The sequence below is a fragment of the Lampris incognitus genome, chromosome 13 (assembly GCF_029633865.1).
Source record: "Lampris incognitus isolate fLamInc1 chromosome 13, fLamInc1.hap2, whole genome shotgun sequence".
In the NCBI taxonomy this organism is placed as follows: Eukaryota; Metazoa; Chordata; class Actinopteri; order Lampriformes; family Lampridae; genus Lampris; species Lampris incognitus.
Genome location: NC_079223.1, coordinates 44,984,264 through 45,011,399, shown reverse-complemented (window position 1 = coordinate 45,011,399; position 27,136 = coordinate 44,984,264). Strand labels below are relative to the sequence as shown.

At 49.7% G+C, this 27,136-nt stretch overlaps 2 protein-coding genes across 2 annotated transcripts; one reads left to right on the top strand and one right to left on the bottom strand.

Moving 5' to 3' along the window:
* Positions 1 to 26: 26 nt before the first annotated feature.
* LOC130123283 (adenosine kinase-like) lies at positions 27 to 16,763 on the top strand. The gene is made up of 11 exons (XM_056292438.1): positions 27 to 251; positions 3,082 to 3,156; positions 5,320 to 5,373; positions 8,259 to 8,337; positions 9,345 to 9,517; positions 9,602 to 9,710; positions 10,952 to 11,122; positions 12,755 to 12,790; positions 12,880 to 12,997; positions 13,113 to 13,199; positions 13,661 to 16,763. Exons 1-11 carry the CDS (start codon positions 160 to 162, stop codon positions 13,783 to 13,785), a joined length of 1,119 nt encoding a protein of 372 aa, XP_056148413.1. The 5' UTR covers positions 27 to 159; the 3' UTR covers positions 13,786 to 16,763.
* A 6,931-nt stretch (positions 16,764 to 23,694) lies between these two features.
* On the bottom strand, positions 23,695 to 26,328 carry LOC130122559 (dual specificity phosphatase 29-like). The gene is made up of 3 exons (XM_056291490.1): positions 26,077 to 26,328; positions 25,286 to 25,509; positions 23,695 to 23,927 (listed from the first exon to the last, which is right to left on the bottom strand). Exons 1-3 carry the CDS (start codon positions 26,280 to 26,282, stop codon positions 23,695 to 23,697), a joined length of 663 nt encoding a protein of 220 aa, XP_056147465.1. The 5' UTR covers positions 26,283 to 26,328.
* Between the last annotated feature and the right edge of the window lie 808 nt (positions 26,329 to 27,136).

Below are 27,136 nucleotides of genomic sequence, written 5' to 3'. Positions count from 1 at the left end.
TTGTTGACTTTTTTTTGTTCAGGCGATACTCGCGGACAGCTAAACGCGAACTCGCGGCCGTCCAGTGGGCGCTGCCGCTTGCGTGCCCTTTGATCTGCGCGGCATTTGTTCTCGTTCTCTCAAAGGTGACTGGCCGCAACGTGACTACCCTCCTCGGTCATGGCTTCGGACGAACCAAAGGCTAAGAGAGCCAAAATCTCAGAGAAAGAGGAGCCAGAGGCGCCGACCGAAACGACCCCTGCCGAACTAAGGTGACCGAGCGCCTTCTCCGGAGGAGGCGCAGCGCTCCGGCGGAGTTGCGTTGAACCGCACGTGTGTGCCCGTTCAGCGGCAGCAGTAACTCCGGCCGCTTGTAATTAACATTCAGAAGTCGGTTATCTGCCCAAATGGGAGGACGGGCTGATTTTATTTTATTTTAATTTGCTGTTTTATTCTGACGCAATGAGCCACAACAGTGGAGAAGAGGTCACAGCTTTGCGCTCGTCTGTAATCGATACGTAACGTAAGACCCCCCCCCCCAGGCGGCGTGCGCGTCGTCCTCTCGCATGCCTCGTGTTATTAGATTGTCACGTTGAAGACTTTTGAGACGTGGCTGGTTTTGGGGGGTTTCTTCTTCTTTCTTCTTCTTCTTCTTCTTCTTCTGCTTATTTTTGCAATGACATTTCGGATTCGGCCACGCTGCTCTTGTGAATCCCGCCGTGGTCGCTCTTCAGCGGGACCCGAATGCGTTTGTGCGCGTTCGCGGTTTCGACACGAGCACTTCGCTCGAGCGCGGCACTCGGGCGCTCGTGAGGCTGTTGCGTGCCCGCACATGTGCGGTTGTTTTGCGGCATGGGAAGCACGCAAAAGCTACCGGATCGATCAGAACTGCTAATTATGGGTGAAACGCATGCGTTTGCATTGTAACCGGTGCCCGGTCTAGGGTTCCCCATTGTAGCCGGTGCCCTCTCTAGGGTTCCCCCTTGTAGCCGGTGCCCTCTCTTAGGTTTCTGTGTTTATTCTGACCCCAGCGCGCGCGCGTGGCTCGCTCTTGGATACGGGGGAGACCGCTTCCCCCCTTGTCATTATGTGCTGGCTTATGTGTTTACACATCATTAGCCCATGTCATCAATAATGCGAGACGTTGCCAAAATAACAAGGCGATTAAAGCCAAAAAAGAGAAAGTAACCAATCGCAGACATGGGCTCGTCCCGCCTCCTTTGCCCGCGGCCACTCCGTGCATCCCGAGGAGGAGGATCTCCGGTCGCAGGCAAAAATCGATACGGCAGCACGCTGAGCTGAAAATTGGGAGTTTTTAAGAGCGGCGCTCTTTCTTTTTTTCCCCCTTTTTCTCTTTTTTTTTTTGGCGTGCCAGGTTTTTGGTTGTTCCACAGGTCCGCTGCAGCCTAACTGTTACAGAGGCACTATGCCAGGTGCACGGTAAGAAGGGAATGGCAAATGGATAATTGAATTGCTTCTAAGCATCCTGGGCTTTGAGAGATGGATTTGAGCTGAAGGCATTGTTGCATGTAGTCTGGCTCAGTGTAATTGTTTACATAGGGTACGTGATCATCTGCCAACATGCTGAGAGGATTGTTGCAAGAATGTGCTGTGCGTATTGCTAATGCGGGTGGGCATTGATTGTTTATCAGAGAGAAAACCATACCAACAAGACTTTCATCTGCTGGCTCTATGTCTCTCACTTTACTCTACTTCACTATCCATAGATTGATGTCCGTCCGTTCATTAATACCTGTGCCACATGCAACTAAGTGAGATTCTGTACTTGTGCAGTGTTACAGGGGATATATGGGTAATGTTTGCATTGTATAATCTCCGGGCGTGTGCAGAACTGTGTTTGTGGATATTTATTAAGCTCTTTATGTCCATCAGTAGTGGTCTTCCATGCTGCTGCTGTAACAAACCAGTGCTGAGCTCAGTTACAGACATGTAGGAGAGAGGGCACCGAGAGAAATGTCTGTGTGTTAAATATCAGACATGCATGCGTGAATGTTATTAATGCACTGTTGTCTTCTCAGGGATTTGCCCTGTTGTCGCACTGTTATCGTTTTCGGAATTCTACCCCCGATTGGATGTGCATTTTTACTTGTAGGCGAGGTTAATGTCATGGTTTCTTGACTGTAATGAAAACTTTTGCATGTGGTAGTTCTAGTCAGAATGTCTAATCTGCAGTCACACATTCTTCTTAGTGCACACTCTTAATTCACTAGGCCCTTGGGGTGGAAACATGGCTATCTTGGTTTTGAAATGTGTCTTGTTTGGTGCCACAAAGGGAAGGTTGACTACAATTTTCAAGCTCTGCTCCATTTAGCTTGTGAACAAACACACAAACTAGCACTTACATGTACACATATGTTCTCGCAGCCTGTTGTTCACCCACCGAATAGCTGTTGTCCTGATGTTGCCTCGCTGTGAATGTCATAACACAGCTGTACACATTACTGAGCAAGACGTAAACACCATCTGTACTTGTATTCTTGTGTTATGTGTGCTTGTGAATAGCGGATATCTCATTATTATGTGGCTCAGGGCCATATTTTTTTCTTTGGATATAATTGGAAGGTTTCCATTGGTCTTGTGATTGAAGTCACATGGAAGTGAAAGTCCCTGGGTCTTGCAAATATGTGGTACTGGTACACAGCAGAACAAGGGGCATGTATTTCTTAAACCTTTGACTGGAGTCCACTGTCTTCATTAAATATTGACCTAGAAAATCCAGGCTAAAGCCACATTGATTCGGGTTTGGGCTACATTTACGCTACTTGAACCATAGAAAGTGGACAGAAAGGAGGAGGAAGAGAAAGTGGAGAAAACAGGATAAATGGAAGATTTATTAAGGTGAAACAAGTAAAGCAATAACTGAACTGGGAGTTCACCTCAGCATCAGAACAGTGGTTCTTGTGCACTTCTACATGCAGTATAACAACTTCATACTATAAAGTGCTGTGAACCTGACATACCAAAACTTTTTGGGGGGGGGGCAAAAATGCACATTCTTCTGTTATTTAGAAGTATGCTATGTCATTTTGAGTTTTTGATTGTTTTTTGTTTTTTTTTAACATTTAATCTTTTGTGTTTCAGCCCTAATTCGCTGTTTGGGATGGGAAACCCTTTGTTGGACATCTCGGCTGTGGTGGACAAGGACTTTTTGGACAAGTGAGTTATTCATGAGATGTATGAGTAGCCTATTGATTCTCTAAAGGATAAATTAAATAAATGTTTGACATGAACATGGTCCAAGACACCAGCTGCCCAACGCATAAACGCAACAAATAAACACAAGGAACTATAGAAATCAGAGTAAATAGTGAAGGAGCTCCAAATATGTGCTCTGAGGACCCTCAGTGGTCCTCGAGAGTGTCTCATGGAGCCCAAATGCAGGAGTTTTATTTCTGCATTCCCCCAAAATCACAGTTTTTACATTCCCCTCCCCCCTTTTTCTCTGAATTGTACTTGGCCTATTACCCAACTCTTCCGAGCTGTTCCGGTCGTTGCTCCACCCCCTCTGCTGATCCAGGGAGGGCTGCAGACTACCACATGCTTCCTCCGATACATGTGGAGTCACCAGCCATTTCTTTTTACCTGACAGTGAGGAGAATCACCCTTTTTTCCCCCAGTCCCCCCTCCCCCCTGAACAAGTATCCTGACCAACCAGACGAGGTGGTAGTGCAGCAACCAGGACACATACCCACATCCGGCTTCCCACCCGCAGACACGGCCAATTGTGTCTGTAGGGACGCCTGACCAAGCTGGAGGTAACACGGGGATTCGAACCACCGATCCTCGCGTTGGTTGGCAACGGAATAGACCGCCACGCCATCCGGACACCCAGTTTTTACAATTTTACCTTCTTAATTGTAGCATAATGATGGAATGTATGATGGCTGTTTGGGATACCAGTTTCAGTGTTCCGCTGTCCAAGGAGGAGTCATGTAGAAGTGTAGATATTCCACATCTGGGCCTTGGCCCCTCAGTCTTCAGGTCCTTGGGAATTGAGACCAACTGTCTCAAATATAATGCTGCCCATGCCCCAATAATCCACTCTGCCTTTATGTATGGGAAAGAGAAATGGGCAAATAAAATCTTCTGCATGTCAAAGGGACTTTGGTAGAGAGGTCCATCCATGGTCGGGCAAGTTGGAAGCCATTTGCTCTGGCACAGCAGTGTCCGTCTTACTATTCCAGTGATCAGGACTAAAGCATGTCCCAGTCCACGTTCCCACTCCTTTCTCACATCACTCCTGCCTTGCTCTGCATTGCTTTCATCACAGTCTGGTTTACCATTGGCAGAGCCTTGTGCATGTGATAACTTGCGGCACTTGTAGCCATATATTAAGAGATCACATTACCAGTGACTTACAGTGTGACTCTTTGTGCATCTGTGGTTCTCACACCACATGTCTGTTTTACTAAATTGTGCAGACGGTGATAAATAGACCTTGGTGTATGGAAGTGCCTTCGTTTTATAAAAGGCTCATGTGAACCAGTCCGATGGTTACCACCAAATCCATATTGAAGCTTTATGAACAATAAATTCCATCATCCAAATAGTAAATTTTACATTTATTTTTTCTCCCCCAGCTGTCTGTGACACAAAACCTACAGCTGATCTGTAATGATAAAAGTGTACGAACACAAATAAGATGTCAAATATGATTTCATCATTTCATCGTGTTCTTTGAAACGGTGTAAGTGCAGGTGAGCGTGGTCGCAGCTGGGATTTCTGGTTTGTGCTGGTCAGGGGCACTCCTCGGGATTTGACCAGGGCAAAGCCCTGCTTTAGCTCAGAGTCTACTTTCCGACCTCTGGTGTAACATGCCTGGATTAGTGCTAAACCTCCTGGGGCTCTAAATAAGTCTTACACGGGAATAAAACAGAACCTTAATGGAACCTTAATCCTCGTGCCACCTCTTTTGTTTCGAAGAAACTAGTATGTGTTTACTAGCAGTTTGCCCACCATACTAGAAAAGGTGATTAAGTAGTTATAAATGCACATTTTCATATGCCCTTCAGTGACTAAACAGGTAAAAACATTGATTTTACCTGCAACACTCCCAAGTATTGCAGGTAAAAAAGGGATTTAAGATTTAAAAAAAAAAACATTGGTTTTCATGTGTGTGAATGAGATATTTTACTCTGAATACTAGCGTCGTGTACCTTAAGATGCACCGATGGTTAGCTTAATGCTAATCGTGTAAGATTGTAATGAATAGATGAGCCAAGATGTAATAAACAGTGGGGCAACAGCAGGGACCTTGTCCTCTGATCCTCTCATCACAGTAACTTTCAGAGGCTAATCCTTGTTTTTCTCTTGTTCCAGGTACAGTCTGAAGCCCAACGACCAGATCCTGGCAGAGGACAAGCACAAAGCCCTGTTGGTATCTCCCACTTGTATAGTATTTGTTGTTTAGATGTCTGAATAACTCAATTTGATCAATAACCCCTTTATAATATTTGTTAAGATGTCCCATGTGCAGAGCTCATTCATGTGGATTTAACTCGCCTTTCAGCAGCCGTTTTAGTTTGTGGAGGAGCCTAATTGCCACAGAATATCCAACCGAGTTTGCATATCTGCTCTGCAGTGGACCAGACAAAACAGGCGTACTCGAGATCTAGTCACATTTGACCTCCCTTCCTCCAAGCTAGCCAGCAGGGAGAGAGGAGTCACAGCAGAAGAGCCGTTTCTGACCAATAGCAGAGCAGTATACTGCACCTCCCAGTCCCGCGGAGACTAGGCTGCAGTTGTGACATGGAAAACAAACATTTAGCAAACGGAGATAAGACGGCAAGGTGTGTGTGGTGTTCTTGTATTCCCATCCTCGTGAGAACCAGTTTTTAACCAACAGAGGGAGGGCATTTTGACTGGTTCCTCACTTCTTTAAGGGTATATTTCAATTGGGATTGGAGTTAGGATTAGGGTAAGGGTTAATGTCGGGTATGCAGTTCTGATGGTTAGGGTTAAAGGTTAGGGCAGGGCAGTAAGTAGTGTCCATTAACAGTTTCTCAAGATGTCAACCTTTCATGCAAGCATGAAAGAAAATCCTTTGATTTTTTTTAATGATCCCCGTAGGGAAATTGCCCTCTGCATTTAACCCATCCTAGCTGTGTAGCTAGCAGCAGTGGGCAGCCGCCGTGCAGCACCCGGGGACCAACTCTAGTTCGTCTTGCCATGCCTCGGTCAGGGGCACAGACAGGAGTACTAACGCTAACATGCGTGTGTTTTTAATGGCGGGGGAAACCGGAGCACCCGGAGAAAACCCGCCGCAGACACGGGGAGAACACGCAAACGCCGCACAGAAAGGACGACCTGGGATGACCCCCCCCAAGGTTGGACAACCCCGGGGTTCGAACCCAGGACCTTCTTGCTGTGAGGCGACAGCGCTAACCGCTGCGCCACCGTGGCGCCCTTGATCTGCCAAATACCAGTTACTGAACCACGTGTCATACGTGTGCAGGTTTCCTGTCCAGTCAAAGACTACTCCCAACTGATTTCATCAATTAACACCTTCAACCAGACAGGGGAGGACGAGGTAGTGAAATCATCTGATGTAGTCTGCACTTCCCAAGAAAACAGGCATAAAGGTGGCTCACCATGCTACAGGGTTGAGCACCACTGCAATACAGAACTAATTTACCCCACCTAGACATTGACAGTGAGTGTGTGTGTGTTGGGGGGGGGGGTAAATTAATTAGTACGTGTTGGTTGTGGTTATTTGGTGGTTGGGTGGGTTTCTTCGGTTTCATTTAGTTGGAGCAGTTGACCTGTGAATGTTTGCATGTGTAATGTGAATTTACACAGCTCTGTTTGCTACTTGCACAGAGGGGGGGGGGGTGTGTATTTCGAACAACAGATTACAAGTGATGAAGATAAAAGTGTATTTCGGGTTTGGACCCACCGACCCCCCCCCCTCCCCCCATATTCAAGTTATGAAAATGACTATGCTAATGTGTAAGGCAAGGAATAGAAGCTGTAAAAAGCATCTTTTTAAAAAAGGATCTGGAACAGAACCGTAGAGTAGTGGCCACAGAGGATTGAGAAATGCTTCTCCTCACACAACAACATCAGACACACACACACACCTCCTCCTCCTCCTCCTCCCAGATGTCTCCTTCTCAGCAACCTCTGCCTCAGTCTCAGGACCTTCACAGCAGTAGGGCTGTTAGTTCCCAATGACTCGTACACACTGGTGCCGTCTCACATACACACAGCAGGCACACTTATCTGTGTGAAGGCTGATAACGCTGCTATATTTAGACGGCCTGACATGTCAAGTCGGGGATCCTCGGGGTTCAGAGGCTCTTCAAAGTGATGGTCCAGTCTTGGCGTTTCGCGAGAAGCATAAGTCACTCAAATGGTATGCAGCAATGGTCTAGTTAGCAATGCGTATTTGACTCGGGAGGAAAAAAATCCAAGTGCGGGCGTCCGGCTAGCGTAGAGGTCTATTATGTCGCCTACCAACACGGGGATCACCGGTTCGAATCCCCGTGTTACCTCCGGCTTGGTCGGGCGTCCCTACAGACACAATTGGCCGTGTCTGCGGGTGGGAAGCCGGATGTGGGTATGTGTCCTGGTCGCTGCACTAGCACCTCCTCAGGTCGGTCGAGGCACCTGTTTGGGGGGGGGGGCTGGGACTGGGGGGAATAGCGTGATCCTCCCACGTGTTACGTCCCCCTGGTGAAACTCCTCACTGTCAGGTGAAAAGAAGCAGCTGGCGACTCCACATGTATTGGAGGAGACATGTGGTAGTCTACAGCCCTCCCCGGATCGGCAGAGGGGGGTGGAGCAGCGACCGGGACGGGTCGGAAAAGTGGGGCGATTGGCCAATACAAGTGGGGAGAAAAAGGGGGGGGAAGCCAAAAAATAAAACATAAATCAAGTGCTGCCCTCTGCTGGAACAGTGCAGACGTGTTGAAAGGCCAGCTCCTTGAACAGCTGCATGTGACACCATGTTCTTACTCGTTTTTGTGTGATGTAATGAATCACAATTTTTGCAGCTGCAGTTTATGAACCTTGAAAATGTTTTTCCTCAAAAAAACATTATTTCCTTTCATGCAAAGGTAACTGTGGCATTTAGAAGTCTCCTCTTTACTCAACCACCCTCGCTATTATCACAGTTGCTCATCTTTGTATCAGATGGAGGAGAAATCAAGTCAAAGTGCAGTTGGTTCTATGAGTACCTGACCGAGGGTGTGTGTCTGTACAAAGAGGTCTTTTTTCACCTTGCAATTTTGTTTTTTAATTTGTGTGTGTGTGTGTAGCTTTGAAGAGCTAGTCAAGAAGTTCAAGGTTGAGTACCATGCCGGAGGAGCGACGCAGAACTCCATAAAGATTGCTCAGGTCAGTTTTTCTTACCGGAAACGCTGCAGCCTCCTCTACCAGCTACACATCAATACTTGGTGTCACTCTTAAAGGGAGGCAGTCGCAATTTTCAGTATTGTGTCTTTATTTATGCTGTCGCTGACACCCCATTAGCAGCCAGAATACTGAGCAGTTTTCTGTGTGCAGAAAATTGTCCGCTATTGACACCACTGGCAGACAATCTGTGATTGCTTCCTGGTTTTGCCGATAGTATATATGAAAATGTGGATATCGGGGTGTCCAGGTGGCGTGGCGGTATATTCCGTTGTCTGCCAACACAGGGATCGCTGGTTCGAATCCCTGTGTTAGCTCTGGCTTGGTCATCCGGGCGTCCCCACAAACACAATTGGCTGGATGTGGGTCTGTGTCCTGGTCACTGCACTAGTGCCTCCTCTGGTTAGTCGGGGCGCCTGTTCAGAGGAGAGGGGGAACTGGGGGGGAATAGCGTGATCCTCCCACGTGCTACATCCCCCTGGTGAAACTCCTCACTGTCAGGTGAAAAGCGGCTGGCGACTCCATATGTATGGGAGGAGGCATATGGTAGTCTGCAGCCCTCCCCGGCTCGGCAGAGGGGGTGGAGCAGCGACCGGGACGGCTCGGAAGAGTGGGGTAGATTGGCCAAGTACGATTCGGAGGAAAAGGGGGGGGGGTCAAAAAAAGAAAGAAAATGCAAATATCAATGCTACATTATACAGCTAGCTGTATATTGTAGCATTGTTTTTCACATTTTCTTATAGAGTACAGCCTACTGACAAACCAGGAAGTAAGTTTTCACATTGACGGTCGGTCTGTCAGTGATGATGGGGATGGACACAATTTCTGTGGTGTTTCAAAGAGTCACAGAAAACTGCAAGGCATGGTGGCTGCTAATGGAGTGCTATCCCTGTGAAATACTGAGATGGTGTGGAAAAGTGTGACTGCGGCCCTTTTAAAGTGCCGGAGTTTACGAACAGCTTTGCTTAGTTTGTGGTAACTGTCCTCCGCAGTGGATGATCCAAGAGCCCCACAAGGTGGGCACATTCTTCGGCTGCATCGGTACCGACAAGTTTGGTGAGATTCTGAAGCAGAAGGCGGAGGAAACTCACGTCGATGCCCACTACTACGAGCAAAATGAGGAGCCCACCGGCACCTGCGCCGCGTGCATCACGGGAGACAACAGGTACGCACATGAAATTTCGGAAGTGGACCGACTCGGTATGACCTTATTCCTGTACATTTTAACCTCTTTTCGCTCCTCTCGTAGGTCTCTTGTTGCTAACCTAGCTGCTGCTAACTGCTATAAAAAGAAAGAGCATCTGGACCTTGAAGAGAACTGGAAGCTGGTGGAGAAAGCTAAAGTCTACTACATCGCGGTGAGTAGGGACTACAGACCCTGAAGCATGGCATAAATTTCATGCCCAGTTCTGAGATTCCCGATCCAACCCTGTTTCAGTCCATCGTAACAACACATAGCCGTGTAGCGTTCAACTATGTCCAGCCGTCGTATCGGCTGTTTTTATTTTTGAGGATTGGTCTCTCATGTCTTTCTAGTAGGGGTGGGACGGTACTGGACCGAATTCTGAATCCTTCGTTACGCCGATACGTCGACGATCACGCTATTCCCCCCAGTTCCCCCTCCCTACCAAACAGGCACCAACAGGAGGAGGCGCCAGTGCAGCGACCAGGAAACATACCCACATCTGCCTTCCCACCCACAGACACGGCCAATTGAGTCTGTAGGGACGCCCGACCAAGCCAGAGGTAACACGGGGATTCGAACTGCCTTCCCCGTCTTGGTAGGCAATGGAATAGACCGCTATACTACCCGGATGCCCCTCAAAATATTTTAAATGCATAATAATTGGCAGGGCGTCCGGGTAGCGTAGCGGTCTATTCCATCGCCTACCAACACGGGGGTCGCCAGTTCAAATCCCCATGTTACCTCTGGGACCAAGACACAATTGGTCATGTCTGCGGGTGGGAAGCTGGATGTGGGTTTGTGTCCTGGTCGCTGCACTAGCGCCTTCTCCTGTTGGTCGAGGTGCCTGTTCAGGGGGGCAACTGGGGGGGAATAGTGTGATCCTCCCACGTGCTACGTCCCCCTGGTGAAACTCCTCACTGTCAGGTGAAAAGAGGCGGCTGGTGACTCCACATGCATTGGAGGAGGTACGTGGTAGTGTGCAGCCCTCCCCGGTTCGGCAGAGGGGGTGGAGCAGCGACCAGGACAGCTGGGAAGAGTGGGGCAATTGGATGGGTACAATTGAGGCAAAAAAAGGGGGAAATCAAAAAAAAAGAAAGCATAATAATGATCGGCAAACAGAATCCATAAACCCGGTTGTTTTTCATCATAGATTAGAAGAGTGATGGATCTGGGTGTAGTCTGACCATCCAGAAGTGGCGACGGTTCTTTGGTTCTCTCATTCCATGTGTTTAAGCACAGGTGATTCTGTTTTACCGCCGTTCACTTGTGAGGCACAGGGCGAGTCATGACTCAGGTCCCCGCAGTGCTCTGTGCTGACAGTCGCAGCACTACTCGGTACCGAGGTCCACCTGTATCCCGTTTCACGGACACACAAAGTCGGGTTGTGACTGCCGGCTCTGTTCTTCCCTCCAGGGTTTCTTCCTGACCGTCTCTTTGGAATCCATCCTCAAAGTTGCCAAGCACGCTTCGGAAAACAACAAACTGTTCTGCCTGAACCTCTCTGCGCCCTTCATCTGCCAGCACTTCATGAAGAACCTGATGCAGGTTATGCCCTACGTGGACGTACTGTTCGGCAATGAGACGGTGAGGAGGACACACACACACGGCACATTGTGTACACACTCTGCATGGAGGCTACAACAGCAGTGTTGGAGGGATAATTATTTACTGACACGAGTGGTGTCAGTAGTAGTGTTATTGATGCGTGGACACTACCGTGGTTGGCGCCTCCCATGGTCAAAGATCCGGCCGCTAGTCGGAGCCGGCAGCCATAGCAACATGTACCCTGGCTCTGCCAGAGGACCGAAGCTAAGCAGGTGCGGGCTTGGCTAGTACTTGGATGGGAGACCTCCCGGGAAAAATTAGTTGCTGGTGGAAGTGGTGTAGGTGGGCCGGTCAGGGGGCAGTCTTCCCTCTGGTCATTATAAATAAAACAGTTATCAAATACCAGTGCCCCAGTGCAGTGACGGGGACGCTGTGCTGTAGGAGACGCCGTCCTTCGGATGAGACGGTAAACCGAGGTGCTGACTCACTGTGGTCAATAAAGATCCCATGGCACTTATTGCGGAGTAGGGGGTTCCCCGGTGTCCTGGCAACATTCCCAACCTGGCTCGCTCCATCTGGCCACCTCATCACCCCCCATGTAACTGGCTCAATGGTTCCTCCCTCTCTGTAGCCATAATAAAACACACAATAAAGACATTAGCTATCTGCGAAACATAACATCTTCCATATGTTTCTGATGCTTGAATTCGAGTGTCCATTCAGACCACTCCACAACGTATCTTGGAACTACTTTTTGTTGTGTAAGAACACCAGTGTATTACTACGCACTGGAGCCTGTTTTCTCAGGTTATCCATTTTAGGGCATTTTCTCTGACGCGACTGACAGGCGGTGTGGTGTGCGTTGCCACCAGGCTCCAGTGTGTAGTAACACACATCTCCGAGATATCGGGTGGCCCGAGGGGAGTGTCGAGTACTCAGAATGCGTGAAAGATGTGGTATTGTTTTTTTTTTGGGATAGTTAACGGGGTTTTTTGCAGGTTTTATTACAACTGAACCTGTTTTTATTAACTGCCCCCCATCTGCTGCTGTTTATTTTTGTGCCCGCTCGCTGGGACTAGTGGCCACATCTGACCACAGGATTCACTGAACAAGGTCGTGTCCGGGCATTGATAGCACTACTAGCGAGCAACTCATACCACCTTATGGGGCGTCCAGGTAGCGTAGCGGTCTGTTCTGTTGCCTACCAACATGGTGATCGCCGGTTCGAATCCCCGTGTTACCTCTGGCTTGGTTGGGTGTCCTTACAGATCCAATTTGGCCGTGTCTGCGGGTGGGAAGCTGGATGTGGGTGTGTGTCCTGTTCGCTGCACTAGCGCCTCCTCTGGTTGGTCAGGGCACCTGTTAAAGGGGGAGGGGGAACTGGGGGGAATAGCGTGATTCTCCCACGCGCTACGTCCCCCTGGTGAAACTCCCCACTGTCAGGTGAAAAGAAGCGGCTGGTGACTCCACATGTATGGGAGGAGGCATGTGGTGGTCTGCAGCCGTCCTTGGATCGGCAGAGGGGGTGGAGCAGCGACCGGGACGGCTCGGAAGAGTGGGGTAAATGGTCAGAAACAATTGGGGTGAAAAATGGGGGCAAATCCAAACTATCCTGTTAAGGTCATAACATGTTGAGGTAGTCAGCTGACGTGTGTGTGTGTGTGTTTTCAGGAGGCAGTCACATTCGGTAAGGAGAAAGGCTTCGAGGTGAGTGAATTGGCAATTTTGTGTATGTGCACACAACCAGGAAACGTAGTACCTTCATGTATTCTTAGTTGACTTGCGTTTGTGTGCAGATGGAGGACGTGGAGGAGATCGCCAAGAAGACGCAGACTCTGCCCAAGCACAACGAGAAAAGACACAGAGTTGTCGTCTTCACTCAGGGAAAGGGTGGCACAGTTATGGCAAAAGAAGGTATGCTCTTTTTTCCCCCCACCTCTCCTCGCTTTCTTTTCTTAGCCCCCCTCTGTTCTCTCTTGGTCTCTCTCCCCCTGAATGGATGGAATGATGTTGCTTCATTTGTGTGCAGGCGGCAAAGTCGAGACTTTCCCTGTGCTGGAGATCGACCAGAAGGACATCGTTGACACAAATGGTGCCGGCGACGCCTTTGTAGGAGGTGAGGAGTGTTGCAAGTTCATGGCATAGTGAGGGTTGGGCGGTATAATAGTACTGCGGTAATCCCCAGGGTATTTTTATTTTTCTCCCCAATTGTATCCGGCCAATTACCCCACTCTTCCGAGCCGGGAGGGCTGCTGACTACCACATGCCTCCTCCGATACATGTGGAGTCACCAGCCGCTTCTTTTCACCTGACAGCGAGGAGTTTCGCCAGGGGGACCGGCAGTAACACAGGGATTCGAACCGCCGATCCCCGTGTTGGTAGGCAACGGAATGGACCGCTACGCTACCCGGACGCCCCGTCCCAGGGTGTTTATAAATGATGACGATATCCATGGCAACACTGACACAAAGTGTGGCTACCACCCGACCCTGATCATAGTTAGCTCGCTGTGTGTCTTCCTGTGTTTGTGTCCAAGTCAGGACTCGTGACAAGTTTCCCTCTTCCCTCGCATCGCAGGCTTCCTGTCGGAGCTGGTCCAGGAGAAGTCGTTGGACCGATGTGTGAAGGCGGGACACTACGCTGCCAACGTCATCATCAGACGAGCCGGCTGCACCTTCCCCGAAAAACCAGACTTCAACTGAGGACCCCCAGCCCCCTTCTCCACACCCAGGCGACGTCCCTCCTCGGCCCAAAAGCTCATTTCTTCCTCCTAACTTCTTCCTCCTCCACTCCTGCGTGAATCTTAACTTGCGCTATCACCCAACCGCTACCGAGATCTTCCTCCAAAGCCTTTTCATGTCTTCTTCAAATCAACCAACCCGTCCATTTTACCATCCAGCACATCTATGCTACCACTTCTGTATGTTTTTATTCCCCCCCCCCCCTGCCAAGTCAGTCTGCCATGACATCTGGTGCCTCCGCCTGGGGCTGCTCCAAGATCACGCACAACCCACAAGCCCCGGAGGCTGGCGAAAAAACAACGGAAACACGCTAACACCACGTGCTGTCATAACAACACTTTAACCGAGCAATCTGTTCGCAAGTACCGTTGTGGAATATTCCTATTCGTGTCAGTTTGTTGAGGATCATTTCAATCTGTTTGTACCGTTTGGCTCCGACACTGCCGGGACCATGGTTCCACCGCCACCGAATTGACTCCGATGCCAGGACTGGTGTTTAAACGCTCGCACGAGTCTGTTGTTTCTTCACCGTGGCAGACTTAAAGCAGAGGAGAGGGAGGGATTCATGGAAGTGGGGGATATGTTGGAACAACGGAGTGGTCACCCATCTTTTATCTATGGATGAAATAATACTGCAGCAGGAAGTGCAGTGATAAATTGTAGTCGAATTTTTAAATTATTTGTGATTTTTTTTTTTTCCTTTAGTGATATGTCGTTCGGTTTTTTTTTTTTAAACAGGCCAGTTTTCAAACCAATTTGATTGATTTTAAAGCACATGTTTAATTTGTGTCAGTGCCTCTGCAGACCCTGATGGTCAGTAGACGTGTCGTCTTATACTGATTCAGTTCTCAGCATAACTGTCCATCTGGAAATAACCGCCTTAAGCACTGATGAGACCGCTGCTAGTTTCCTGCTTATGTCATTTGAAGGGAACTGTTTCTGGGAAGTTCTTCACGCAAGTGATGTTTCCAAGTTCGATGACTTGGTGTGCGGAGGCCTAGATGGTTTGGATGTGATCGTCTTGAAAGTGTGTGTTGGGTGGTGGTAATGCAGGAAAAACCTGCAAGCTAGGCCAGTGATGGGCAACTGGTGGCTCGTGGCCTTAAAACAACTTATCCGTCAGTATCCGAGTGGCCAGAATACATGTAGCAAGTTTTACTTCTTGTATTTAAATCAAGTTGAATCTCTGGCTCAGACATGCTGTTGTGGGTCGATCTAACCGCCTTTAACGTCTTTAAGCTTTGTCCTGCCTGTGTTTGTTGTGGCCTGTAGGAATAATACAAACTATTAGGGGTGGGACGATTCACAAATCTCACGGTTCGATACGTCTCACGATTCAGGGCTCACGATTTCGATTCAGTATGATTTCAGGGCTCACGATTTCGATTCAGTACGATTACAGAGCTCACGATTTCAATTCAGTATGATTACAGAGCTCATGATTTCAACTTGTTACGATCTCAGAGCTCACGATTTCGAGTCGGTACGATTTCAGAGCTCATGATTTCAATTCAGTGTGATTTCAGAGCTCGCGATTTCAATTCAGTACGATTTCAGAGCTCACGATTTCGATTCAGTATGATTTCAGAGCTCACGATTTCAATTCAGTACGATTTCAGAGCTCACGATTTCGATTCAGTACGATCTCAGAGCTCACGATTTCGATTCAGTACGATTTCAGAGCTCACGATTTCAATTGCCTTGATAAGCAAGAGACCAGACACCATCGCAGGTTGTTAGATTAGCAACGTGTGTTTTCCGTTTTGTTTTTCTGGTGTCATTTCCAACGTGTCTGGGTACAGCCGCCATTTCAGACGCACCATGACTACCACCGAGGCATTGCAGTGTTTACAGGTGTTGGACAGCGGCCATTTTAAACTGTTTAAAAAATAGTATTGTAACGATCATGGAGGCGTAGACTCGCTAGCCCATCAGCTAACAGGGTGGGACCCTTTAGTCGACTGGTTAGCGCAGTCGCCCGTGGTGCGGGAGACCCGGATTCATGTCCCGGCTGCGGCGGTTCCCGGCTGCCCCCAATTCGCTACAGTATTGAAGTTGTTAAAATTTAAATTTTGGTGTCAGTCGTTTCCTACCAGACATACTAACATATGTAATGCATTAATATCTCAAATGGGTATTTATCTTGACAGAATATAGAGTTTAAAAAATGGCGGTCATTTTGACCACCCATGGTCATTTCAGGTAGGATTGAAATCCCGGTCATTCTAGTGTTAATAACACACGATCTCGCGAAGTGGGGAGGGTCTCGAACCGTGAAGACCGTATCGAAGGATTCGGAATTCGATCCAGTATCGTCCCACCCCTACAAACTATACCAGCTTGTGGACACAACCCAAAACTTCCATTTCCAAAGCAGTCAAGAGAACCATGTAGTCTGAGCCTTCGTGCTCATGGACCTCAAAGTCTGAAGACATTTTAGTCAGAATACTGCCTTCTCATTACGCAGCTACCACACATCCCAGACTGATCATTTAGGTTTATTCCCATTTCCTACAGGTGAAAACAAACATCTTTTCAGTTTCAAACATTTTACTCTTCATACCTGCCTATATTTGTGTAATACTATACACAACACTGTCAATACTATTCTAACATGTAGCATCACTGTCACCGTGCCAGAACAAGTTCTCCACAGCCATGTAGATCTTTTGGTATTCTGATCCCAAACACCTCATGGCAAGAAATATCTGCCGTTGTTATTTAGTGCAATGTGTGTGATAGAAATGCTTTACCTCAAAGATGTTGTAAAACACTGAAATATGTGGATATCAGATGTGTGCTTATTGATCTATAAGGTTATTACACTTGAAGCCCCCCTCTACCGTTGTTTCCAAAAGCTCCATCCAAGTTGCCCATCCCTGAGCTAGTCCATGTTTGCCTAATGACTAACGCCGATATTGAAATGAAATTAAAATGACTAGAATGATCCTACTTGTCTGTATTTCTTTCTTCTTCTTCTTTTTTTATTTTTGATCGCCCCCCTCCACCCTTCTCTCCCCAATTGTACTTGGCCAATTACCCCGCTCTTCTGAGCCGCCCCGGTCTCTGCCGATCCAGGGAGGGCTGCAGACTACCACATGTCTCCTCCGATACATGTGGAGTCGCCAGCCGCTTCTTTTCACCTGACAGTGAGGAGTTTCACCAGGGGGATGTAGCGTGTGGGAGGATCACGCTACCCCCCCCCCAACAGGCTCCCCAACCGACCAGAGGAGGCGCTAATGCAGCAACCAGGACACATACCCACATCTGGCTTCCCACCAGCAGACACAGCCAATTGTGTGTGTAGGGATGCCCCGACCAAGCTGGAGGTAACACGGGGATTCGAACCGGCGATCCCCATGTTGGTAGGCAACGGAATAGACCACCATGTTACCCGGACGCCTCTTGGTCTGTATTTCTTATTGAAATGTGACACATCTGTTCTTGCAAAGTGTAGCCTACATCTTTGACCCAAGGTATTAAGACGTGGGGGGTGGGGGGGGGGCAGCAAAAGGTCAAGAGCACCGAACAGATTTTCAAACTGCTGTTACTACTTCATAGGAAGGAAAAGAGATCTGCGCAAAACTTCAAGAAGAAAATAAGAAAGCCACTTTATTTTGCCATTGTAGTTTCTCACAGTGAATGTGTTCTCTGCATCTAACCCGTCCTGTTGTATAGCAGCAGTGGGCCGCTGCAGCGCCCGGGGACCAGCTCCACTTCTTCTTCCCTCTGCCTTGCTCAGGGGCACAGGCAGGAGTACTAATCCTACCATGCGTGTCCTTTTGATGATGGGGAGGGAACCACACGCAGACACGGGGAGAACATGCAAACTCCACACAGAAAGGACCTGGGACGGCCTGGGGTTCAAACCCAGGACCTTCTTGCTGTGAGGCACCAGTGCTGACCACCGGGCCACCAATAACTTATAATTGCAGAGAAATTACAAGAGAAAAACAACTGTATCTGAAAAATTTTCCCCCCAAAAGATGAATAACGTGCTGTTTAGGGATGCACCGGTACAACTTTTTCGTAACCGACGCTGATTCTGAGTATGAATCTTTCAGTATCGTCCAGAGCTGGTCCATTACTTTTCCTTGGGATCAATGGGCCAAATGATCAAGACAACCATGTTCTCCACACTACTAGATATACTGGTTTCCATGTGGCAAAAATGCAGTGTAAACTACTAATAAGACACGTTAGCCCCTAGCTAACGGGTCTGACCCTTTAGCCGAGCGGTTAGTGACGTCGCCTTGTGGCGCAGTACACCCCGTATCGAATCCCGCACCGGGCAAGAAAATAACCGGTTACATTGGTGGCAGCGGTGGGATCCGGAAGTGTGCAGATCCTCAGAAGTCTCTTCGGAGCGCGGGAAGAACAAAGCGCGAGGGCGCGCTTCCGGGAGAGGGAGGGGCACGACTGTAAACTAATAAGACACGTTAGCCCCTAGCTAACGGGTCTGACCCTTTAGCCGAGCGGTTAGTGACGTCGCCTTGTGGTGCAGTACACCCCGTATCGAATCCCGCACCGGGCAAGAAAATAACCGGTTACAGCTGTAATGATCTGTGCCCTCTGGCTATGTTAACTTATAACATTAATAAAGCAAGGACGACTTCTCTCGTGCTGGGTGTTTATTCACCGACCGGATTCCGACTGACGTTGTTACGTACATCACGTGACTTTGTTGTGGCGCTACGGAAAGCCGTAAGGGACATTAGCAAATCAAATATTACTAGCAAATATTACATCTCCCTTTTTCTGAAAAGTGCTGCTTTCTCTGCAGAGATACAGACCACGTTGAGCACGTTTATAAGCGAATACAATCTTAATAAGAAAGAATATGAAAGTGGAACTCTTATATAACTGGACTGCAACAAAGTAGTGTAAAACATTTCCTTCACTGTCTAAATGTGACACCGTAATAACATTTCATCTTTTTTTTCATTTCATTACTGGTAACTGCAAACAGCAGGTAGGTACACAAGGTAAGTGAACGCTGTAAATATTTCTTTTCAAAACATAGCAGGTATAGTACAGGTTGGTGTAAAATTCTCTTTTTTAACATTCATAAGTCAAGGATTTGTCTTGGTTTGATCGTGCGACCTGACCTCGTGGTGTAACCAGGCTGTGTGTCTGGTTGTCGCTGATTGTTCGTGTCTGGAGGTTCAGCATGCTCTTGCTGATGGGCTTGTGTGTTGTTGTTAGCGCTGGTAACAGTCTGCTGTGAAGTGTGTGTGTGTGTAGTGTGAGTGTTCACTCTGCTTTGTCGCAGGTGTTGACGGTTGCGTTGGTAGATCTGACCTTCTTTGGTTTGGATGTAGTAGCTCCTCTCTGTGTTCGCTGGTCTTTCCACAGTTGCAGGTCTCCAGGATCCATCCTCCTGCCGGAAGCGGATTGGTGTGCCTGCGGGCAGGTGGGGCAGAGGTTTGGCTGTTCGGTTGTAGTATGCCTGCTGGCGCTGTTGACATACCTCTCTCCTTTTGTGAACATCCTCCTGACTGGCGATCTGTGGCTGCAGGTGTTTTGCTGTTGATGGGAGAATGGACCGCAGCCTCCGACTCATCAGTAGCTGTGCCGGTGATTTCAGGTTGTCCACCGGTGTGTTGCGATACTCCAGTAAGCTCATGTAGGGGTCTTTGTTCTCAGCTTTGGCTTTGTCCAGGATGCGTTTGGCCGTCTGGACAGTCTTCTCGGAGAGGCCGTTGCTCTGTGGGTAGTGGGGGCTTGTGGTGGTGTGTGAGAAACCCCATGTCTGTGAGAAGTTGCGGAACTCACCAGAGCTGTAGCACGGACCGTTGTCGCTGATGATAGTCTCGGGGATTCCGTGTCGAGCCATTGCTGCTTTCAGCTTCATGATGACGGCAGATGAGGTGCAGCTGTAAAGTCTTTCTAGCTCGAAGAATCTGGAGTAGTAGTCCACAGTGACTATGAAGTCCTGTGAGTTCCATGTGAATAGGTCTGTGCCTATCACTTGCCACGGCCGCTCGGGTATGGCGTGTGACATCATTGGTTCCTTTGCATTTGCGCTGCGCCGTTCTTGGCATATGCTGCAGTCTGTTACCGCATCCTCGATCTGTTTCCCCATGCCAGGCCAGAACAGTAAGTCTCTTGCTCGGCATTTGCTTTTTTCCACGCCAAGGTGGCTGGCATGGATGCGCTGTATCATGTCCTTGCGAAGCTTTTGGGGGACAATGATTCTCTCACCTTTGAACAGGATACCGTCCATTTCTGAGATTTCTGCTCTGTGGTTCCAGTATTCCTGGATGCTGGGCGGGCACTTTTTCTTTGTGTCTGGCCAGCCAGTGAGTGTGGCTCGTCTGAGTGCGGTGAGCTGTGGATCTTGCGCTGTTTCCTGCTTGATTTCTGTGAGTCTTGTGTCGCTCACAGGGATGTTGCTGAGGACTGTGTGCACTTGGGCCTCCATCCCTTCCTGTAGGTCACTGTCGTGGTGTTCTATTGACTTGCGTGACAGTGTGTCGGCCACCGGTATGTCCTTACCGGGGCGGTGGATGATTTGGATGTCGTATTTTTGGAGCGCCAGGATCATCCGTTGCAGCCGGGGTGGTGCTGCTGCCAGTGGCTTTTTTAGTATTGCCTCCAGAGGCTTGTGGTCTGACTCCACAATCACTTTTCGTCCATACATGTACTCGTGGAACCTCTTGCAGCCGAAGACCACAGCGTAGAGCTCCTTCTCTATCTGTGCGTAGTTTTCTTCAGTGCTGTTGAGTGACTTGGACGCATAGGCAATTGGTTTGCCATCTTGGAGCATGACAGCCCCAAGGCCACTTTTGGATGCATCCACTTGGAGTCGCAGCTCTTTCTGCGGGTCGAAATATGAGAGTACTGGACCTGGGTGCTGTGTAATGAGATTCTTCATCTCTTGGAACGCCTTGTCGTGGACTGCATCCCACACAAACTCACTGTCCTGTTTCAGAAGCTGTCTGAGGGGTGAGTTTATCTGTGAGAGGTGTGGAGCGAATCTGGCGAGGTAGTTGATCATGCCGAGGACTGTCTCCAGCTCTGCTTTGTTCTGTGGGGGTTGCATGTCCTTGACCGCCTTCACCTTGTGTGGGTCTGGTTTGATGCCTTCGTGTGAGAGCGTGTGGCCGAAGTAGCTTACCTCGGACACGCATATGTGACACTTGTCGGGGTTGAGCCTCACCCCTCGCTCCCTTGTGCGCTTCAGCATCGCTCTGAGACGCTGGTCATGTTCCTCTTTAGTCTTGCCGAACACTAGTATATCGTCCACTATGGCCGTCACACCGTCCAATCCTTCATATGTTTCATCCACGCGTCTCTGGAACTCGTCTTGAGCGGACACGATTCCGAATGGCAGTCTGAGGAAACGATACCTGCCAAACACTGTGTTAAATGTCGTCAACATTGAGGATTCAGTGCTCAGTTTGATGGCCCAATAGCCTGACCGCGCGTCTAACACGCTAAAGTACTCAGCTCCAGCAAGCTTTGTGGTGGCGTCCTCCAGCGTGGGGAGGGGGTAGTGAGGTCGTTGTATCACTTTGTTAAGAGCTCTGGGGTCTAAACACACTCTAAGTTTGCCTGTCTTTGGCTTCTCAACAATGACGAGTGCGTTCACCCATTCTGTGGGTTCTGTTACCTTACAGATTATGCCGCCTTTCTCCATGCTGTCAAGCTCGTCCCTCAGTTTGCTGCGTAGGGCGATGGGGATTCTGCGTGGCGGGCAGACGACCGGCGTTGCATCTGGTGTGACGCGGAAGGTGCACTCGCCTGGGAACTCTCCTATTCCTTGGAAAACATCTGCATACTCATCCATTATGCTCTGTGATGTGACATTGTTTTCCTCGCTCACAGCCATCACTATTTTTACCAAGTTTAGGTCACGGCATGTTTTCATTGCCATGACTGGTGGGGCGTTTGTGTCAATGACGTAAAAGTCCAGCATAATTGCATTGTCTCTGTACTTACATTTGAGTTTGCATGTGCCTTTCACGCTCAGCGCGCCTCCTCCATATTCAGTGAGTCTGTGTATTGCTGGTTTCAGTGTCACATTTTTGAACAGCGCCTGGAACAGGTTGGTGGGAATAGTATTGGCCTGTGCCCCAGTGTCTAGTTTAAACTTTACCTTCTGTGGAGGTGTGCCAATTCCAACCTCTACGTAAGCCTGCTCGTTGCTTTTTCCGTTGTTCTCTATTGAGATGCAGTCTATGTACAGCTCTGTCTGTTCTCCCACAGCGGTGCTCTCCACTGTAATGTTGTCGAAGTACAGTTCTTCCTGCTCTCTGTCAGTGGTGTACTCTTCTGGGTTCTCTCCGACGGCATGTACTGTGCCGCGGTAGTACTTTGTCTGTCCCTGGGAGCTAGACTTGCATACTTTAGCAAAATGATTGAGCTTCTTGCATTTAATGCATTGTTTACCCTTAGCTGGGCAAGTGGCTTTAGCGCCGTGTAGCCCTCCACAATAGCTACACGCCCTAGCGGCGGTGCTAACGTTACCCTCCCTTTGTCTGAAGTTAGCGTTAGCTGCTTTGGGTGCGTTCGGTTTGTAAGTCTTTCTGCCTATTGCGTGCACCGTTTCATGTGTGCTGCCCTGGCCCATAGACTTTAGCTGTTGCTTTGCTAGCTCGTGTGAGCGGGCTACATCTATGGCCTTTTCTAGCGTTAGCTCAGCTCCCTGGCTAAGTAGCTTTTCTCTCACTCTGGGTGAGTTGGTGGCAAACACGATGCGGTCCCTGACCATCTCGTCGGCATTTGGGTAGCCACAGTCTTTGACTAGGAGCTTTAGCTCAGTTACAAATCGTTCGAAGGATTCACTCTCTCCCTGCATCTTTTCATGAAATTTATATCTGGCATAAATCGGGTTTGCTTTGGGGGTGATGTACTCAGTGTACTTATCGTAGTACGTTTCTAGCTTCTTGGCTTGTTCTCCGCTGAGTGTCCAAGTGTTGTGCACATCGCGCCCTTTTTCCCCTATCCAGAGCAGGAGGTAGCTGCATTTCTCCTCTTCGTTCTTCCCGCGCAGGGGGCCCGTGAACATTAGCTCCGTTGTTTGTCGAAATCGTCTCCATGCTTCAGGTAAGTTCGCCGATTCCCAGTCCATCCGTGGAGCTGGAACGCCGTACGAATCCATATTGGGTATTTAAACTCCGCTACTCTGACACCATGTAATGATCTGTGCCCTCTGGCTATGTTAACTTATAACATTAATAAAGCAAGGACGACTTCTCTCGTGCTGGGTGTTTATTCACCGACCGGATTCCGACTGACGTTGTTACGTACATCACGTGACTTTGTTGTGGCGCTACGGAAAGCCGTAAGGGACATTAGCAAATCAAATATTACTAGCAAATATTACAACAGCAGTAACCCCCCCCCCACTTTGCTTTAATTTATGGCCTGCCACTCGTGGCTTTTAGTGTTACCCAATACCGATACTCCATTTTAGCCTGGTATCATTTAGCCTGGTATCGTATTGTAACCGGTTATTTTCTTGCCCGGTGCGGGATTCGGTACGAGGTGTACTGCGCCACAAGGCGACATCGCTAACCGCTCGGCTAAAGGGTCAGACCCGTTAGCTAGGGGCTAACGTGTCTTATCAGCAGAGGTTGAAAAACCCGGTCCAGAAAGTAAAAATCCTAACCGTGTCTTTACTCCATCCACGTATTAAACCGGCTGATTTGGGGAAAATAGTCAGCGCAATCTGACTGTTTAACACATGGATGGAGTAAAGACACGGTTAGGATTTTTACTTTCTGGACCGGGTTTTTCCACCTCTGCTTATTAGTAGTTTACAGTATTACATTATCGTATATCGTATCATACTAACCCTGTATCCAACACCCGTATCGACACCGGCGCACCCCTACGTGCCGCTGTCTCGTGCTCGGCGTATGGTCACCCCGTGGTGCTGACGGCGTGCGCCCGCTTGTGCGCGAGCCGCTCCTCCTGCAGGGAGATGTCCAGAGCTCGGAGCTGCCTCAGGAAGCCGTGGTTGGGCAGGATGCAGCGCCGCTGTCGCACGTGCTCGATAGCGTCCACCACCGTCAGGTGTTGTTCCAGCATCAGGTAGGCCAGGACCAAAGATGCCGACCTACTCCGGCCCATCACACAGTGCACCAGCACCTTGTCTGCGGAAAGGGGGGAAAGACGTCACTGAAGACGGAGAAACCGAGCTGGTCCGCTGGTCCACCGACTGAAGCTAGAACCCCTCTGTAGCGCGTTCTAGATGTCCCCTCAGGCGGAAATACACCGTTACCACGTTCTGACAACAAGAGCAGAAAAAGGGCGATCGGGTGGCGTAGCGGTCTATTCCGTTGCCTACCAACACGGGGGTCGCCGGTTCGAATCCCCCGCGTTACCTCCGGCTTGGTCGGGCGTCCCTACACACACAATCGGCCGTGTCTGCGGGTGGGAGGCCGGATGTGGGTATGTGTCCTTGGTCGCTGCACTAGCGCCCCCTCTGGTCGGTCGGTCGGTCGGTCGGTCGGGGCGCCTGTTCAGGGGGGGAACTGGGGGGGAATAGTGTGATCCTCCCACGTGCTACGCCCCCCTAGTGAAACTCTTAGCTGTCAGGTGAAAAGAGGCGGCTGGAGACTCCACATGTATGGGAGGAGGCATGTGGTAGTCTGCAGCCCTCCCCGGGTCGGCAGAGGGGGTGGAGCAGCGACCGGGACGGCCCGGAAGAGTGGGGTAATTGGACAGGTAAAATTCGGGGGGAAAAAGGGGGATTTTAAATAAATAAATAAATAAATAAATAAGGTTTTGTCTCTTTGAAACAACTTAAAGGAATTTTTTCCTACCTGTTGCGTAACACCCAGCTTCAGCTACCACCAGTGGCGGCTGGTGCTAAAAAAATTTGGGGGGGGGCCGCTATTTATCTTGGCACAGCACACCTGACAGTTGCTTTAATGTCCACACAGTCACAGAGTCATTAAGAAGGACAATGCCGCCTATAGAACTGATCAGGGTTCGTAAACGGTGGATGATTGACAGTCGAGATGAGGCGACGGGGTGAGTATGAACATGATTGACAGCCACCAGAATTGTCCAATCACACGAGAGCAAAAAAACATTAAAACAACACCAATTCACTGCCCATAAAAGTGGGCGTGTCTGGGGCAGCACAGAACTGCGCCCCCCTGGGAAATCTGAAGAAACCAATCAGACAGCAGCCTCAGGTCACCTGCTCGCCACAAGTTCGAGGCCTTACATGAGGTGTGGTTTGGCCGGCGCCCCTCACGTATTCAGACAGGAATCACCCTAATAACATTTGAACCGATATTTAATGCTGCTGACAGACTGACAACACTTCTATTTCATCATTATTACACAACTACATTATATCTAACACGTTTAAGTAGATTTTCATCTCTTGATATTTGAAGGGGGGCGGCGCCCCAGCAACCTGTACTGGCCAGCCGCCGCTGGCTACCGCCCACAATCCCATTCACACCAACACAGTCGCTCTCTGTGGTGAAGGACGTACTCTGAGGGCGGCTGAGAGCCCCGTGGATGAACCGAGCCGCGGGGCAGAAGTACTGAGACAGGTCGAAGGAGGGCGTGTCGTCAGCCTCCAGGCCGTAGTACTGGATGCCCATGTCCCTGTAGTACTCCGCACCGGTCAGCACGTTGTTCCACCGGCCTTCCGCCGCGTTAAGGACGTGCGTTATACCCAGATCCTGCAAGCCGTGCCGCTCCAAGGCTGTCTTCCTACACACACGCACGCACACGCACACACACACACGCATACATATACACACATATACACACACATGCACACACACGCACACACACGCACACACGTATATACACACGCACACGCACACACACGCGCACACACACATATACACACACGCACGTACACATATACACACATATACACATGCACGCACGCGCACGCGCGCACACACGCACATATACACACACATGCGCACGCACGCACACACATATACACACATATACACACACATATGCACACGCACACACATGCACACACACGCGCACGTACACATATACACACATACACACATATACGCACGCGCGCGCATGCGCGCACACACGCACATATACACACACACACATATACACACACATATACACACGCACATATACACACACGGACATATACACACATATACACATCCACACACACGCGCACACACACACACACACACACACACACACACGCACACAAAGGTGGAGCACTTGTGATTTATACCAACCAAAGGTCTGTATGTTCGTGCGTGTGTGTGCGTGTGTGTGCGTGTGTTCACTTACTCGTCCCCTATAAAGACGCGAGGCCAGACTTGGTTGACGTGTGCGTACTGGGCTCCGGTGCCGGTCCAGAACAGCTGTTCCAGGTCTAAGGTTCCCGGCGTGACGTAGTCGCTGTCCGGGTCCACCCGCACCGCCGCGTACGGGTTCCTCTTGCTGCCGGGCTTGGTCGCGCCAGAGGCCACGGTCCCCCCCTCCTGGTCTCCCATCTCTCCACCGCGCTCAGACCCGGCCCCGACGCCCCGCCTGTAGCAGACCGACGGCATCGCACACTCGAGTTGGTTTAACGCAGACGCGTGGCACGAGTTGTGATTGAAACGGCGTGACGAAACAATTTGCATATTCATCAACAAACCCTCTTGTGTGGCAGCACGAAACGTGCCACTCTGTAAACTGAACGTGATGCAGCAGAATAAAGACGACCCACCTTGCTGTCCGGAGGTCTGTCCGGAGGTCTGGGCTGTCTGGAGGTCTGTCCGGAGGTCTGGTCTGTTCGGAGGTCTGTCACGGAGGTCTGTCCGCAGGTCTGGTCTGTCCGGAGGTCTGCCCGGAGGTCTGGTCTGCCCGGAGGTCTGGTCTGTCCGGAGGTCTGTCCGGAGGTCTGGTCTGTCCGGAGGTCTGGTCTGTCCGGAGGTCTGTCCGGAGGTCTGGTCTGTCCGCAGGTCTGGTCTGTCCGGAGGTCTGTCCGGAGGTCTGGTCTGTCCGGAGGTCTGGTCTGCCCGGAGGTCTGGTCTGTCCGGAGGTCTGTCCGGAGGTCTGGTCTGTCCGGAGGTCTGGTCTGTCTGGAGGTCTGGTCTGTCCGGAGGTCTGTCCGGAGGTCTGGTCTGTCCGGAGGTCTGTATGAAGGTCTTTCCGGAGGTCTGGTCTGTCCGGAGGTCTGTATGAAGGTCTGTCCGGAGATCTGTATGAAGGTCTGTCCGGAGGTCTGACGCTTTGAGTCCGCTGCTGTCCAGCAGTGTATGCAGACCACACACACAATGTTTGCGTTAGAATGGACTCTGTGTGTGTGTGTGTGTGTGTGTGTGTGTCTGCAGGGTAGTGGACAGGTCTGGAGCGGGTCCTG